Raw genomic sequence first — 17,148 nt, 5'->3', positions numbered from 1 at the left:
TACATCTCTTTTCTCTATACTTGATCTCCCTTATTTTTTCCTGCATTTTGTCGTCTCCATACTCTGCTGCTCTGGCTACACTGTGACTTCTCCTTGTGCACATCCCCCTGCCACCTGCCTGCTAGTCACTATGATCATGAGGCTGGTCCTGACTGATCTGCACTGAGCACCTGTCTCTCTCTCACGTTTCACGCCTTCTCGGAGAGTCTGTTCCCATACTTTTGGAATAATAATTTTGGGGAGTTTCAACCCTATGTGTAAGAGAGACAGGCTGCTTCGGAACATCATAAGTTAACTAGAAGACATACCTTTTAACAGGGTCATCATTCAGAAAATTCCTTTCAGGGAGCTGACAGTAACCACATTTTTATGTTACTCCTTTGCTTTAAAGCCCTCTCCTAACTGCCTCCCTCATACTTTGGAGAGAGGGACCAGCTAAAATGCTTCTGAGTATTTTACTTTTTAATCCTTTATGGCCCACTACTCAATTGTTAATTTTATGACTGATTGCCTCTTTTAACGATGATTGTACTGAAGTGCACAAATCCTTGCCTAAAACAATATGAGTCCATGACATATTTAGGATTTCTGTCAGAAATTCTCCATAATTCTAGGACCTTCTCTCACTAAGATACTTTACTCTATCTTTTAAAATATGGTAATTTAAGTGGCTATTATGCACATAATTTTATTTTTGAAATACATAATAACCCTACAGGAAACCTAATTATGAGTCATTGTAACAAAGAGGAGTAAATAATCCTCATGGAAATGGTCTCCTTTGAAAGCTTTTTAGGAAACAAAATTAAATTCTACTAAGGAAGAAAATCTATCTTTTTTAATGTTTATTTTTGAGAGAGAGACACAGAGCACAAGTGGGAAAAAGGCAGAGAAGAGAGAGAGAGAGAGAGAGAGAGAGAGAGAGAGAGAGAGAGAGAGAGAGAGAGAGAACGAACCGAAGCAGGCTCCAGGCTGTGAGCTGTCAGCACAGAGCTCGATGCAGGACTCGAATCACAGACCACGAGATCATGACCTGAGCCAAGTTGGACACTTAACCAACTGAGACACCCAGGCACCCCAGAAGAAAATCTAATTTTATCTGAAAGATTTTCTTTTGCATACAAATAACAAATTTTGGCAATTTCACATAAAAATACTTTTCTTAAATGGATATTTATAGTAATGCTGCATTTCTAGGCCAATTTATAAATATTTCCTATTTTTTTTGGGTTGTATCAAATTATTTCAAAAATGAAAACTAGTAAAAATAGTGTCTGGAGCAATAGACTTTAGAAATTTTGTAAGGTAAAACAAAAAGAAATAAGTAAACAACAAAAATACAAACAAATGGGATAAAGTTTAAATGGAACTATTTAAGAGAAAATAAAAATATAACCTAGTAAGTCTTTGGGAATGCTCTCTAATATGTTGAAAAGCTAATAGTATATATTTGATCTTTTTTTCTTTCTGAATAGTTTTTAGTAATTCAAATACTCTTTGCTCCATTTTTTTTTTGTTTTCTGTGTGTATGTCCTGAAGGTATGGAGTAGGTTAAGGTAGCTGGGCTGCAAAGTAAAGTAGAGAAGTTGAGTGTAGGCTAGAGAGCATAAAGAAAAGCTAGATGGGCAGGGACTTATGTGTCAACAGGGATGGAAGCCATTGAAGGGTGTGGTCAGATTTGAGGTTTAAAAACACCACTCTGGTTATAGCATAGAGATTATAGCATAGAGGATAGTTAATGTAGATGAAAAGGCCAGTTAGAAGGGTTAGTTATGAAAGTGTACTGCAGAGATGAGATTATGATATGATAATTTTTTTAATGTTTATTTATTTATTTTGAGACAGAGAAACCACAAGCAGGGGAGGGTCAGAGAGAGAGGGAGAGAGAATCCTTGTTGTCAGCACAGAGTTCAATGTGGGGCTCAAAGTCACAAACCCTGAGACCATAACCTCAGCCGAAATCAACAGTCACCCAACTGACTAAGCCACCCAGGCACCCTGTTATGATAATTGACACTCAAATGGCAGCTATACAGATGAAAAAAACAAGAGATTGAGGATAGGTCGGATATGAGAATAAATGGTAAGGATTAAGGAAAAATTGAAAATGCTTACTTCTAGCTTCCTGGTTTATGCTACTCTGTGGCTGGTGATTTCATTTACCAGTACTGGGAGATATTGGGAGAGGACCAATTTTGAGGTCCTGTTTTGTAAAAAAATAAATAAATAAATAAATAACTTGAAAGCACTTTTAATAAGTACTTATTAATAAGATTTAATAAGCCTAGTGAACTTTGAGGAGTTGCTTTTCTATGGACCGGCTTTATTCGTCTCCAAAATGAGGTATTTACCCCAAAAGACCCAATCAGTACCTACTGGAATTACAATGTTATCATTGTGATTTCAATTGTGTATAAATTTACAGAAAAGCAGAAAATTATATACTTGAAATTGTAAACTTAGAGTTTGAATCTGGTGTTAAAGGAAAACGGATGAAAATAGACGTCTAGGGAAGGGGATGGTATAATGAAACTGTAATTTGAAGGATATTATTCTGACAGCTGGACTGAAGCAAGAGAGAAATCAGTGGATGGGAAATCAGGGAAGAGGCAGAATCAATGAAGGCCCAAATTGTAGTAGGGACTCTGGAATAAGCAAGATTAGAGTTTTAGGCAGTGTGTAGCATGAATTAGCAGTATTTGATAATGTAAGTCAGAAAATGAAAGGGAGAAAAACTAAAACTAACAATTTACATTGTTTTCAAGCTTTGAACATGAAAATGATGGAGACACAAGCATGTATTTGAAGGATATTGTTAGGACACTTGAGGATATTGAGTTTATCTGACATGCTGAGTGCATAACTATGCCATATTTCAAAAAGTAAACTAATTTTTCTAAGAAAAATAATCATTCAGCAATAGAAGGACCAGATGTAGGTTTACCTTCAAAAAGTTATTAAATAGCATTTACAAAGTTCATGCAGAAATTTATTTTAAAAATTATAGTTGCTACTAATATTACTTTCTACAACTTGTTATAAAAGTTCTATTCTTACTTATTCTCCGATTTCATTTTTCAGCTCCATGTGGTGGCCATTTTTCTGCACCCAGTGGATTGATTCTCTCACCAGGATGGCCAGGATACTATAAAGACTCTTTGAACTGTGAGTGGGTGATTGAAGCTGAACCCAGACACTCTATCAAAATTACATTTGAAAGGTCTCTACCAATATTTTTCTACCTTTAAAAAAGTACATGTTATCTAAAACAATAGTCGGCATTATCCATTTTATTTACTAAATCAATATATAGTTTTATTGTAATAGTTTCTGTGCCTTGAATGCTTCAGATATTTGTCCCTTTTAACCCTTCAGCCTGTTGTCAAGTTGATTTTCTATTTGTTCAATGTTCTATCAGTACTATTGAGATATGAAAGGTGGCCAAATATGGCACACTACCTAAATATGAACATGGGGCCCTTAACTTAATGTGTTTAGCTGTCCTATATATTTTTTTAATTAAAAAAATTGTTTAATCTTTACTTTTGAGAGAGAGACTGAGAGAGACAGAGTGCAAACAGGGGAGGGCTGAGAGAGAAGGAGACACAGAATCTGAAACAGGCTCTGGGCCCTGAGCTGTCAGCACAGAGCCTGACATGGGGCTCAAACCCACAGACTACGACATCATGACCTGAGTCAAAGTTGGACACTTAACCAACTGAGCCACCCAGATGCCCCATATTTGTCCCATATTTTAAAGGGCCTGTGTTTTCTGCTGTATTTCAAAAGGCAAAATTGTTGTAAACACATTTGAATTTATACTGTATTACAGCCTCAGGCACTTAAGCACACTACCCACATCCCTACACCTACAATTCCTTCAACAACATGACTGTATCAAATTCATGTGTATTAATGGTTGGCCAGTTGAGGATTTTTTTTCCTAAGAAAACTAATCAGTAAGATTAGTGATCAAATAGATCAAATAGATCAAATTAGATCAAATAATCTATACCATGAAAGACCATATTAACTATTACAAAGTTAAAGAATGAAACTTCAGGTCTTTGCTTGGATCAGTATTCACAAATGGAAATGGATGCATTTATAAAATTTCCTAATTTTATTATTGACTCCCCTCATCTTCCAACCCCTTTATTTAACAGAATAAGGGACCAGGGCACCTTGGTGACTCACATGGTTAAATGACTCTTGATTTTGCCTCAGGTCATGATCACAGGGTCTTGGGGTAGAGCCCTGCTAAGATTCTCTCTCCCTCTGCCCCTCCCTGACTAGCCCTTACACTTTCTCTCTCTCTCTGTCTCAATAAAAAATAATAATAATAATAATTTTGAAAAAGTTACCTTTGTAGTCACACGGAAATCATACAAATATATAAATATAGCAGAATTATGCTGATGATTGAATTTTACAAACATAACATGATCCTTCCCTAATTCAAGAGGGTCTCCAGTGAATTAATCTATCCACACTAGTGTTAAAAGTTGAGAAGAAAACAAATTCTGTTTGACAGATGTTAGTATTAAACATTTCACATGAGACCATCCTACCTGACTATAGCCAACAAACTTTCTTACAACTGTATTAATTTGCTAGGGCTGTCATAACAAGATACCACAGACTAAGTAGTTTAAACAACAGAAATGAATCTCCTCACAGCTGTGGAGGCTGGAAGTCTGAGATCAAGGTGTCAGCAGGATTGTTTCTTCTGAAGTCCTTTGTCCTTGGTTTGTAAATGGCCATCTTCTCCCTGTGTCTTCACATGGTCTTTCCTCAGTGTGTCTGTTTCCTAATTTTCTCTTCTTACAACGATAGTGTTCATATTGGACCACCCATATGATCTCATTTTACCTTAATCATCTCTTTAGAGGAACTTTTTCCAAAGATAGGCACATTCTGAGGTACTAGGGATTAGGACTTCACATATGAATTTTAGGGGGACACAAATCAGCTCATAACAATGACTTACACACTAAAAAAAAAGTTTATATTTAGAGGGGCGCCTGGGTGGCTTGGTCAGGTAAGCATCTGACTCTTGATTTCAGCTCAGGTCATGATCTCATGGTCCTGCGATGAAGTCCTGAGTCAGGCTCTGTACTGGGCCTGGAACCTGCATGGGATTCTCTCTCCTTCTCCTTTTCTTGGCCCCTCTCCTGTTCACTAGCTCGCTCTCTCTCTCTATCTCTCTCTCTCAAAAGAAAAGGTTTATATTTAGAATACTTTGGCAGAGCTTTTTGTGGTGATGTTGAAACCATATCCTTTATTCAGAGATACAGCTTGCATTGCCATAGCAATTTTAGTGAAAATCATACTATTTATTCAGAATCAAGTCTTTCTCAAATAACAATGTTCCATGAATGTGGGACCCAAATTAACCAAACTTACTTTATTACACAGATTTTTATTCTGTTTGGAATATACAATATGACATAATAATATTGATCATATCATTGAATAATTTAAAAAATTATATTGATTTGTTCCTAAGAATTCACTTTCTCTACCTCCCAGCTGACTCAAATTATAGATGACTTTAAAAATAGCTTATATTCATTGTTTTATATTCAAGTCTTAAACACTATATAAGCATAATACTATCACTAGAAAATTAGTTTAGGTTTTATTAACACAAAGTGCATTATTCCATTGAAAAGCATCCCCTGGTTTATTAGTGTGAGTCATTAACCATCATTAAATAAATAAATAACATCTGATATCTTTCAGCCCTAAGTAGGCTGAGTTGCCAACTCGAGAAGCAGATTGCAACGCGATGCTTATAATTCAGAGCACCACACTTGTGACTTTTGATTTTGTATTTTTGTTTGAAGACACATTTTCTCTGTCCAAAGTTTTTAACATGTATGTTGTATCCCTCCCAATAGGCAGTTACATGGGCCTCTTTGCTGCTTGCCTATCTTGTGTAGATATCTTCAGAATTCTCTAAAGTGAACTCATGTATATTACAGCCTATATTCTATTTTTTTAAATGTTTATTTACTTTTGAGAGAGAGAGACGGTGTGAGTGGGGCAGAGGCAGAGAGAAGGGGAGACACAGAATCCGAAGCAGGCTCCAGGCTCTGAGCTGTCAGCACAGAGCCTGACGCGGGGCTCGAACCCACGAACTGTGAGATCATGACCTGAGCCAAAGTCGGATGCTTAATCGACTGAGCCACCCACAGCCTATATTCTAAATTAGACTATCCCAGACTTAACTTCCTGGTAAAAAACTCTTTTCAGCTTATAAGCTGTAATACCAGTTAAATAGACAAAAACCCAATTTAATTTTGGTAAATATAGTTACTTAACACTTTTTACTCTGCCTCTTTCTTATTCAATTATCTGCTTACTGAGACACAAATCCTTTAAGTTAGGCTGTAAGCAGGCATTAGCCTGAAAAGTGATTGTCATTGCTAGGATTTGTGCACAGCAACAATGGACAATTCTGTAGGGGAAACAGAACAGGGCTTGGTGAGAAATGATTCCTAGAGCCCAAAAATCTTCCCTTGAGTACCCCTGAGTAAGTCTTATCAACTGTGCCTCTTTTCTTGGTCCCTAAATCACACTTTGAAGTAAATTTTAAACCTCCTAGCTCCTTCACCTCCTTGATATCAATGTCTGTGTGTAATATAATACACATACACACACACATATACAAATATATGTATATATATGCACGTATGTAATTCCTTGTTAATTAGCTCAAACACTGAATGAATTAAGAGTTAGAAATGCTTTAAGAATTTATTGATGTTATTTTCACTATTTTAGAATAGACAGGGTGTAGCTGTATCAGTATATTGCTTTTGAATTTTACTTTTTTAAAAGAATTTTACTTTATAGTTGTGTAAAGTTATATAAAGTTATATAAAACTGAAATATTCATTAGGCAGCTTGAGTCCTCTATCTACCCTTCCTTCCTGCACACACACATATACACACACACAAGCCCATTAGATTCTTGAGTTGGAGCTATTTGAAAGGAAAATTATTTAAATATCTTCCTCCATTTCTTCCTTTCTGAAGCTCCTTTAATGGTATAAGATTTTGCTCTAGGGTTATCCGTAGTCATTCTGCTTGGTCATAAAACTGGTTTCTTTAAAATAATCCACATCTTGGGGTGCCTGGGTGGCTCAATCGGTTAAGCGTCTGACTTCCACTCGGGTCATGATCTCACGGCTCATGGGTTTGAGCCCTGTGTGGGGCTCTGTGCTGACAGCTCAGAGCCTGGAGCCTGTTTCGGATTCTGTGTCTCCCTCTCTTCTGCCCCGCCCCTGCTCACGCTCTGTCTCTGTCTCCTTCAAAAATAAGTAAACATTAAAAAAAAAAAAAAAAAAAAAAAAAAAAAAACTAAAAAAATCCACATCTTAAGTAGCTGTCAGATGGTAAGGAGTGGGTCAGTAGTGAAGCAGTGAGCAAGTGACTTTATCGAGTTAAAAAATAAATGAGAAGTTTATTCATTAAGTGAGAGGCATAAAATAGTCACCTGGAAATCAGAAATATGTACATCTATCCCTTCCTTGTTTACTGACCCTAGAATATCTTGGTGCTTCATTTTCCCCATAAAATTGTTTTGAGAAACAAGATATCATCTCTGAGGTAGCAAACAAGAATTACATTCTTGAAAAAGCGAATTCCCTTCTGATTTCCAACCAAGCTATTGTAAGAACATTGGTGGCAGCATGCATGGGTGGCTCAGTCAGTTGGGTGTCCAACTACGGCTCAGGTCATGATCTCACAGTTCGTGGGTTCGAGCCCCGCGTCAGGCTCTGTGCTGACAGCTCCGAGCCTGGAGCCTGCTTCGGATTCTGTGTCTCTCCTCCTTTCTCTGCCCCTCTCATGCTCATGCTCTGTCTCTCTCTGTCTCTCAATAATAAAAAAAAATGTTAGAAACAAATTTGAAAAAAGAGAACACTGGTTGCAAACTCTTCAATAGTTTTTGTCATTCTGAGAATACTTTTCATAGAATTTGGTTCCAAAGAATGAAATGTATTTATTACTGAGTTACGTCATTTGCTTTCTAATACCTAGGGATAACTTAAGTTACTTTGGTTCGAATGAAAATTTAAGCAAATACTATGATGAAGATGGTGGCGTGGCTATGTTCCTGTATTCTCAAATGTAGCAATTGTTTAGATTTAATTTACAGGAAAAAAGAAAGAACTAAAATATTGTAAATCTATGAGCCGTTAGTTGGCTTCTTGAAATTATCTCAAGTACCTTAAGTCAATGAAATCTTAAGAAATCAAATTGTCTATCAAGTACAAACCAAAACAGTAATGCCAAGTGACATGTGTGGTTTTCTGTTTATCTCTTCTTAACATAGCCGAACAGTTTGCAAGTCTCATTTTCAGACCTGCAGAGGATTTTTGCTTTGTTTCTTCCAACAGTTTGTAAATTTTCCCAGTGTTTGCCAGCTTCTAAATGAACTCATTTCCTGTTTATTAATCATCCTAAGTCTGTCTTTCTATCCCTTTTCTTGTCTTCAACTTCTAGACCACAGCCATCAGTATCATTCTTCCAGACAGCAACTGGTTTTTTTTATTATTTTTATTTTTATTTTTATTTTTATTTTTTTTCCAACGTTTTTTATTTATTTTTGGGACAGAGAGAGACAGAGCATGACCGGGGGAGGGGCAGAGAGAGAGGGAGACACAGAATCGGAAACAGGCTCCAGGCTCCGAGCCATCAGCCCGGAGCCCGACGCGGGGCTCGAACTCACGGACCGCGAGATCGTGACCTGGCTGAAGTCGGACGCTTAACCGACTGCACCACCCAGGCGCCCCTATTATTATTATTTTTAAATTAATGAGGACTATTTCAATTTGGTCAGAATGGGTTTGGATTACATCAAGAATGTTTTTAAAAGACAACAAAAATTGAGTAAGATAAGGTTGATTTCATTTTGAATATCATCTAGTGGTTCCATAACATTTGTTTATGAGTAACACTAACTTTAATGTCATAAACAAATGAACACTAGATTGAGACAATTTATGAGCAATGTGTACAACTATCTTGAAACACAAAATGAAAAAAATTCAGATTATTGTGTAACCCTAATTCATTTCCCTTATTATTGTAATGTATTTTTATAATTCCTTGAGGCGAATCTGTGACGATTTTCTTTTTAAGGATTCATTCCTACTGAACATTGTTCTCTATATCACCAGTTAATGCTGCTATTCTATTAAGACTTGTCTCTTTAGGTTTCGATTCAGAGTAATCTCTGACTCTTCTGTGCATTTTAATTTGGTTATCATCAGCTGACTAGCTATCGAAATGAAACTCCAGTTTTAATACTGCAATAGATTGACTACAAAACAACCAAATAATGAATTCACAATGTACCATTGTCTGATCATTTACTTAAAGGACATAGTGTGTTCCTATATATTTCCTATTCTAAATTGTATTATTGGAAAAGTTATTTTTAGACCAATGCAATATATTCCATATTGCAAAATAAAGACTAAGATAAGCTTATGAAATTCATTCATTTTACTAAGTATATTGCTTAACAGGATATAAAAGTGGTACAGATGGAAAAATGTTTCAATTGCACTTCTTAAATAGTATTGAATTGTACACTTAATTTTTACTACTTATATGCTGTATTTGTAATTGTATTTTATAATGAAATAAAGTTTCTGGGTTTTAGATTTTCCATTCAGTTGTTTGGACCAGGTTTTGAGTTTTCTTTTGTTTTCTTATTTGAAGAATAATGTAGTTTAATTTTGTAATACTGGAAAAGGCTGGCAAGTGTATAGTAAAGTAATCTTTTGAAAGTTGATGGACATTGTAACTAAAAATTATTTTTAAGAGTGTACTGGAGACAACTAGTTACCAAAAATGCATTGGAAGATACATTTTAATTTTTTTAAGTTTATTTATTTATTTTTGAGGGTGAGAGAGAGAGAGAGAGAGAGAGAGAGCAAGTGTTCAAACAGGGAAGGGGCAAAGAGAGAGAATCCCAAGCAGGCTCCATGCTAACATCACAGAGCCAGATGCATGGCTCGAACTCATGAACTGTGAGGCAATGACCCGAGCCAAAACCAAGAGCCACCCAGGTACCACTGAGCCACCCAAGGTTCATGGTAAACACTAAAGTATCTAAGTGTATTGAATGCTTTGTATAAAATTGGTAACAACCATAGAGTAAAGAAAGATATTTTTGTCTTTCAAATATATTAATTCTTTCATTTATCCAATAAATATTTGAGTGCCTGCCATATGCAAAGCATTGGCAAATACAGACACCGTTTGACCTTGTGGAACATATAGACTCTTAAAGGAGACACCTATTAAACAAGCAAACACAACCATGATTGGTATCACAAAAGGTGCAGTAAAATGAAGCAATACAGTAGGGAAACTAACCTACACTGATATCAGGGAAAGGCTGCTTCTGGACATATTCAAGCTGAAAACTGGAGGATATGTAGGAATACATTGGTAGAAAAAGAAATTCCTGGGCTGCAGGATCATCAGGGACAAGGCAATAAGTTGCTCAATTTTCCATGATTCCAAGTAAAGTTTTTCCACGGCTAAGATTTCTGATTTCCAATTCAGAATGTTGTACAATCTTGAAGTGCGGGAATGAACACAAAATGTTATTTTGTTGATAGTATTTATGCATGTTAAAATATTGTTGATCTGTGTTGATTGCAATTTATAAAAATTACGTCTTCTAAAAGAATTGAAAATGATAACAGTAACAACCACCAGAAATCTAAAAATACAACTGACCAGCTTTTCATGGCTTAGTATAGTCATTAGGGAGAGAGAGACTTGGGTTTGAACCATGTAAGTTCTGCAGGCCTCAGTTTTGTTACCTGCAAAATGAGTATAATAAGGACTCACTTACTGGGTTAGTTTGAGGCTTGGATAGATGAATGTAGATAAAATATTTAGCAAGAGCCTCAAGCACTTAGTGAACATCAACTACATCATCATTATTGTCATTACCTACTTATAATTAGAACCACTATTTTGAAATTAAAAAAAAAACCCTATTTTTAATGGACAAAATAGACTTGTCAAAAAAAGGACCACTCTAATAAAGCAGAAGTCGGATTTGAAATCTATATACAATTGCTCTAAGAATCTGATTATTTGATTGAAGATAAATATAAATCACATAGTTTTCCATGAAATAAGGAAGATAAAAGAAAAGCAACTCCCGAAATATGTGTGGTCAATGAAAAGGTCATTTATTTACTGAGGATGTTCCACAATATTTGAAAGAAATCTTACTTATGAACAACAAATGTATGCACATACTTCTTTCAGGATAATTTCCCATAAGATGAAGAGCTTCAGGTGAGGTCTTAAGTGGTATATGATATGTGATAAGCTAAAGAAAAAGTATAACATAAAAATGGTAAAACGTTTAAATAGTCATTTAAATAGCAATCTAAATTATTGTTTTCCTTATAGTGGTATTCTAATAAAAATATTTCTACGTGTGTCTCTTAATCTCAGATTTCAGACTGAACTGAATTATGATGTTCTGGAAGTGCATGATGGGCCAAATCTGCTGTCACCCTTACTTGGATCTTATAATGGTACGCAGGTGCCCCAGTTTCTATTCAGTAGCAGTAATTTCATATACCTTCTATTTACAACAGACAACAGCCGTTCTAACAACGGTTTCAAGATTCATTATGAAAGTAAGTAATGCCAAAATATAGTTTGATTTCCCTATTTTGTTTTCCCTATGTTTGTATTACCATCATATTACTAAAAGAGCTACAAGATTTATTAAGGAAATACAATTAAGGCTTCCTTTGAAGAGAATGCTAATGGTTTACAAGATAATAATGTGTTTTCGTAAATTTTACAGGAGATTTTTCAATAATATCTACCTAACATTATTATGAAAGGAAATACTGACAGATTGTCAGAAGTATCGAATAACAAATTTTAAAAAATGAGTTTCTGTACTAGTAATTTGTGCACAATTTTAGTGGTGCACAATAGTAATAAATGTCAATCTAGGATGTATATGAACATTGACAAATTTTTTAGCATGTGCTTCATATCATTCTTTTAATTTTGCCTACATTAATTGCACACATTTTCCATTTAAAATATTCAACTTTATTATTTTGTATAAAATATTGAAAAGTATATTAACATCAAAAGTCCAGTACATACACATATATTCAAATATGGCTAACGTACCGCTCAAAGACCGCATATTAAAACAAGCTGTAAGTCACAGTGTTGAAATAAGCTTGTAATAATCCCATGTACAGTCTTATTTAAAACATCTAAAATACACCTGATATTTAAAAATAATTTGATCCTGGTATATACATAGAAACAAACTTTTTTTAATTTACAAACATGTGGCATATTTATACCTATGTGGGTGTATTGCATATGATGTATACATGTAAACTCATCTATGCGTGCATTTTCATCTCAGGGTACATCACTGTGTATCTGCATATGAAAAGCAGTTTTGGTGAAGTGGTTCTAATAGCACATTTAAAGGGTTATTGCAAGATATCTTTATATCAAGTGCAGATAGGTATTATTTCACTTCTTTTTATATTCAAGCCTCCAATACCCCCTTCCCTCTCAAGAAAAATGCCTGCATTTGAAATTTATATCTTTATTTTCTATATTGGGTGTCTTTTTGGTAGATCTGGTTAATCGACTCGTGGGCATTTAAAACCATAACCAATATATATTCATTGCTTTTTAAAATATTATATTTTCCATAATATTTTTTAATTATATTAACTTCTCTTTATTTAGAGTTTTATGGCATGGAGTTATATTTCTTAGATATTGTTATAAAATGTAATAAGAGGGTTAACACATACTTATAAATTAAAATGAACTGAAAGACCTTAATTGAGATTTTTAGTTTAACATATATGTGTTAAAATTGAGTTGGAGTCGTTTTTTGCAATCTATTTCAAAATTCTTACTAGAATTTTCTGTTAATCTGTTGCTATATTCTATACCTAACAAATCACATTCAATCCCACCGCAACCCAGGTGTGTGGTCTTTATCACATGTCAGATACAGGAAAATTTTTAACATTAAATAAAATTACACATGCAAAGTGTGATTATAATGGCTAGCATGCAATTAGTCCTCAGTGAATGGTAGCTCTTATATTTTTTCTTTGAAAGCTAATCCGATGAGGAATTAAAATGCGATGTCAAGCTCAAGCGTATTCCTTTGCTATAAAAGAAATTATTCGCCAACGCTTGTTAAAGACAGTAGAGCAGACTTTTATTACAATGGGGTTTCATATTAAGGGAGAGAGATTGAGCTCAGCTCTGACTACAAGTGGGGATTTCTAGTCATGGAGCAAAGTGGGGACCAGTGGTCGGAATTGCTAAGAGGAACCATTAGAGTTAGCGGAAATCTGGCTAAACACATTAGACAGGGTTTTTGCTAAAGGCAAGCCAGAGTGAAAAGATATTGAGAGTGGGGAATAAGGAATTTGATCAGATAGCCTTATCTTGGAGGAGGATTTTCAATAAACTGACCCAGCAGGATTTCTGCTAAAACTGGACTAAATGGGCCACTGGTGAGACCTAGTCAAAAGGGTTCAGTGGAGCTGGACTAAAGTTTGGTCAAGGCAGAGCATCTTTGCCAGTCAGAAAATCTATCACCCACAAGCTCTTGGTAACATAATCAAAGTTACTATTGGAGGCTAGTGACTAAAAAGACAGGGTGGAGGCTGAGACCTAGAGAGGCTGGGATTGATAAAAGACCTACTGGATGTTGGCTTTGGTCAAATCTGGCAGCAGGCTGTAATGTTCAATTTAAATTGGTTTACAAGAAATCACTTCCTCTCATTTTTTATTCTATTTAGTGTTGTGGTTTAATTACTACTATGAAATAATCTCTAACATCACAAGCCCTTTCGTTTCAGGAACACAAACAAGCAAAGATCTATTTTTGTTGTTGTTACTTAATAAGTTTCCCAGCTGCAGGTAACCAGCTATTTTTTTTTTTTTTAATGAACCATTCAAAACCTCCAAAATCAGTAGAATGAAATTTGATTATTACACTAATTAAAACTATAAGAACATATTTGGTGTTTGGTGAATTTCTTTTTTTAAACTATATCCATTATAAAGGAAAACTTGATTTTCCCAGGAGACCAAAATTCGATGTATTATTTGCAGTACTAAAATTGCTTGCACTCCAGATTTTCATTTTACTCCCTCTGCTGGGGCACTATTTACTCAACTCTCTTTCAAAACAAGGAGATTGCAAAAACTGTACAAACAAAATAAGATTTATAGTTTTCAGAACACATTAAAAATTAGAATAATAACAACATGGAATAGAATTTAGGAACATAACCCATTTTGTGTTTTGGTAGTTTTCCCCCCTGCCTCCCAATAAACACTTCTGCTTATTATGTTGTATTTCTTTAAATACAAATATAATTGAGTCTTCTTGGATGTGTAAATAATATATAAAACAATACAATTATAAATGGATACAGAACAAATTTATAGACACAGATACCCATCTCCAAAGACATATTTTTATATGCATGTATACATATTTTTTTTCAACTGTGGAGAATGGAAGACATCTAAGAGAATATATTGTTTAAAGAACTGTTGTTACATTTAAAGTCAATACGTATGAGAAAGGTAGAGAAATCAAAACATTTCCACTGCTTTGATCTATTTGCTTGTCAATCAATTATGAAATATCTCTTTAGACTTATCCTTTGAGTGCTAGATATATGCAGTACGGTAAGGGACATAAAAGAAATGCAAGATCTTACTGTATCCATCAATTGGAGAGACAAGAAGGACAAATTAAATGATTAACCTTTACTGACCTCTACTCCAAATAATCTGAAACCATTAAAATCACTTTGGGATCATTACATTTGCTTGTTTTTTGCTTTTACCATGATTTACATTGTATGTGACTTCTTCAAGCACACATTTCCCTGATTTCTTAAGACTTCACTACAACATAGGAGTTTTGGATAAAGGAAAGTTACAGAATGAGCCAGAGCATTAGAAGATCATGACTTGAAGGAGAGGGCATCTGAGCTTATCTGGTAAAAATTGAGAAGATTTTATAAATGAAGGGGATGACTGAGGGTGTTTGTGGTATTGAAATAAAATAGAAAACTAGTGAGGAAACTTAACCTGACTGGGAGGAAAGATGACTACCGAGAGATAATGAAAATTGCAAATAGTAGAGTTCAGTTCGGAAGTCTTGAATGTCAGGGTGATGACTGAACTTGGTGTCATAAACATATGGTATAAAAGCAAAGAAATAGCATATTTTAAGGATACATATGTCCAAAATTATATCCCAAATGGACTGGAGGTGGAGGATACTGAAAGAGAGGCCAGGGATTATGGTTTGTCCTACATAATTGAAGTGATGCAGGCCTGGGGTAGGGTAAGAGAAGTAATAAATGACATTATGCTTTTCAACGAGGATGGATTTCAGATACATTTTGTGGAGGAAAAACAAAACTGTGAGAAGGAGTCAAAGGTGAATGAGGGTTTCAAAGCCTTGGGTGCCTAGAAGACAAATGGTCACATGGAGAAGAGGAACATAGCAGGTTAAAGTAATTGTGTTAAAGATAAAATTTTTGTTATTTTTAAATTTCTCATTAAAAACAATAGCATTTAAATGAAATGAATATGTTTGATAAATATATTTAAAATGTATAATCGATCTCTTTAAAAAGTGAACTATGTTTTTTGTATCTATTTTAAATACTTCATTTTAAAGTTGGGTAGCTAATACAAGTAAACTGTTTCTCTTGTGAATGTGATTTAATCAGACACAATTTGAAAATGCTAATTATTGTATTATTGGAATATCAAAACAACAGTTATTCATTGTCTAAGTCTTTCATTTAGGAACAAAAAGGTAATTATTTATTTTACCTTATACCTCAGTTTTCAACTCTGGGCATTTTTGCATCCCAGGGAACATTTGGCAATACCTGGAGACATTTTTGGTTGTCATGACTGGAGGAGGCAGAGGCCAGGAATGCTGCTAAACATACTGCAGAAACAGGACAGCCCCACAGCAAAGTCATTCAATCTAAAAACTTAACAGGGCCAAGGTTGGGAAACCATGTCTTATTAAGGGAAAGGCATTTGAGTCATGATAGGATGTCAGTTAGGCATTATAAGTCACAAGGGAGATTATCGTTTGGAGACACCAAGTGCACTACAGGCTGTTGAAACCCTGGCAAGGAGCCACCAGAGCAGTTGTACTGCTTTATTACAAAGGTACTTGTGTTCACACTTTCATTTATCGCTATAGATTTATATCTATAGAATTTATGACATTATACATTTTGATAGGTAACTGTACAGTTTCATCAGGTTCTCATAGAACCAAATGATCTGAATGTGGACTTGGTGGACAGAAAATGTCAGAAGAAATTTGCTAAACAAATTGCTGATTGTTTAAATAAAGTAATGGGCACATTCATTTATTTGTGAAAATCGTAACTCACAATTGTTTGAGAAATAAGAATCAATTTTGGCAAATCCAAACCCATCAAACTTACTCTTTGTCATATTCCCTTTGTCTCCTAGGTGTTACAGTGAACACTTATTCTTGCCTGGACCCTGGCATTCCTGTACATGGCCGTCGCTATGGTCATGATTTCTCCATCGGTTCTACCGTTTCATTTAGTTGTGATCCAGGATATAGGCTGAGCCATGAAGAGCCTCTTCTATGTGAAAAAAACCACTGGTGGAGTCATCCACTCCCAACCTGTGATGGTAAGAATTAATTCAGTATGCAAAATAAGCTAACTTATAAACAAAAAAGAAATCAATATAGTATTTATAAAATGTGAGACTTAATACAATTACAAATATTTCATATTTTAAAAGGATCATCTTGAATTTTGGTAATTATATGTTACCAGACCATTAATACAGAAAATAAAGAATGCATTATATGTCAACTATACTTCAAAAAGAAAAAAAAAACAATATTGATAACCAGCCAAACTAACCCTATGCCTAATGATGACATATATGTGTTCAAAATATGCTGAGATAACCAGTTTAAGTGCATACTGTGTTCATCAACCTTCGACAAAGAGCTTTGAAAATGTCAGATTGGTATTAATAAATGCACTGAAG

At 34.9% G+C, this 17,148-nt stretch overlaps 1 protein-coding gene across 6 annotated transcripts in view; it reads left to right on the top strand.

Moving 5' to 3' along the window:
• CSMD3 (CUB and Sushi multiple domains 3) overlaps window positions 1-17,148 on the top strand; it is a 1,263,431-nt gene that overhangs the window by 839,487 nt on the left and 406,796 nt on the right. For all 6 annotated transcript variants that reach the window (XM_058698868.1, XM_058698869.1, XM_058698867.1 and 3 more), the window contains 3 exons: window positions 3,082-3,220; window positions 11,503-11,690; window positions 16,591-16,779. In XM_058698868.1, coding sequence (XP_058554851.1) covers window positions 3,082-3,220; window positions 11,503-11,690; window positions 16,591-16,779 — 516 coding nt within the window. The remainder of the gene's footprint in view (window positions 1-3,081; window positions 3,221-11,502; window positions 11,691-16,590; window positions 16,780-17,148) is intronic.

Source organism: Neofelis nebulosa, chromosome 14, assembly GCF_028018385.1.
Source record: "Neofelis nebulosa isolate mNeoNeb1 chromosome 14, mNeoNeb1.pri, whole genome shotgun sequence".
Lineage (NCBI taxonomy): Eukaryota > Metazoa > Chordata > Mammalia > Carnivora > Felidae > Neofelis > Neofelis nebulosa.
Note: the sequence above shows the minus strand (reverse complement) of the source record. Positions and strands in the feature narration are given on the sequence as shown.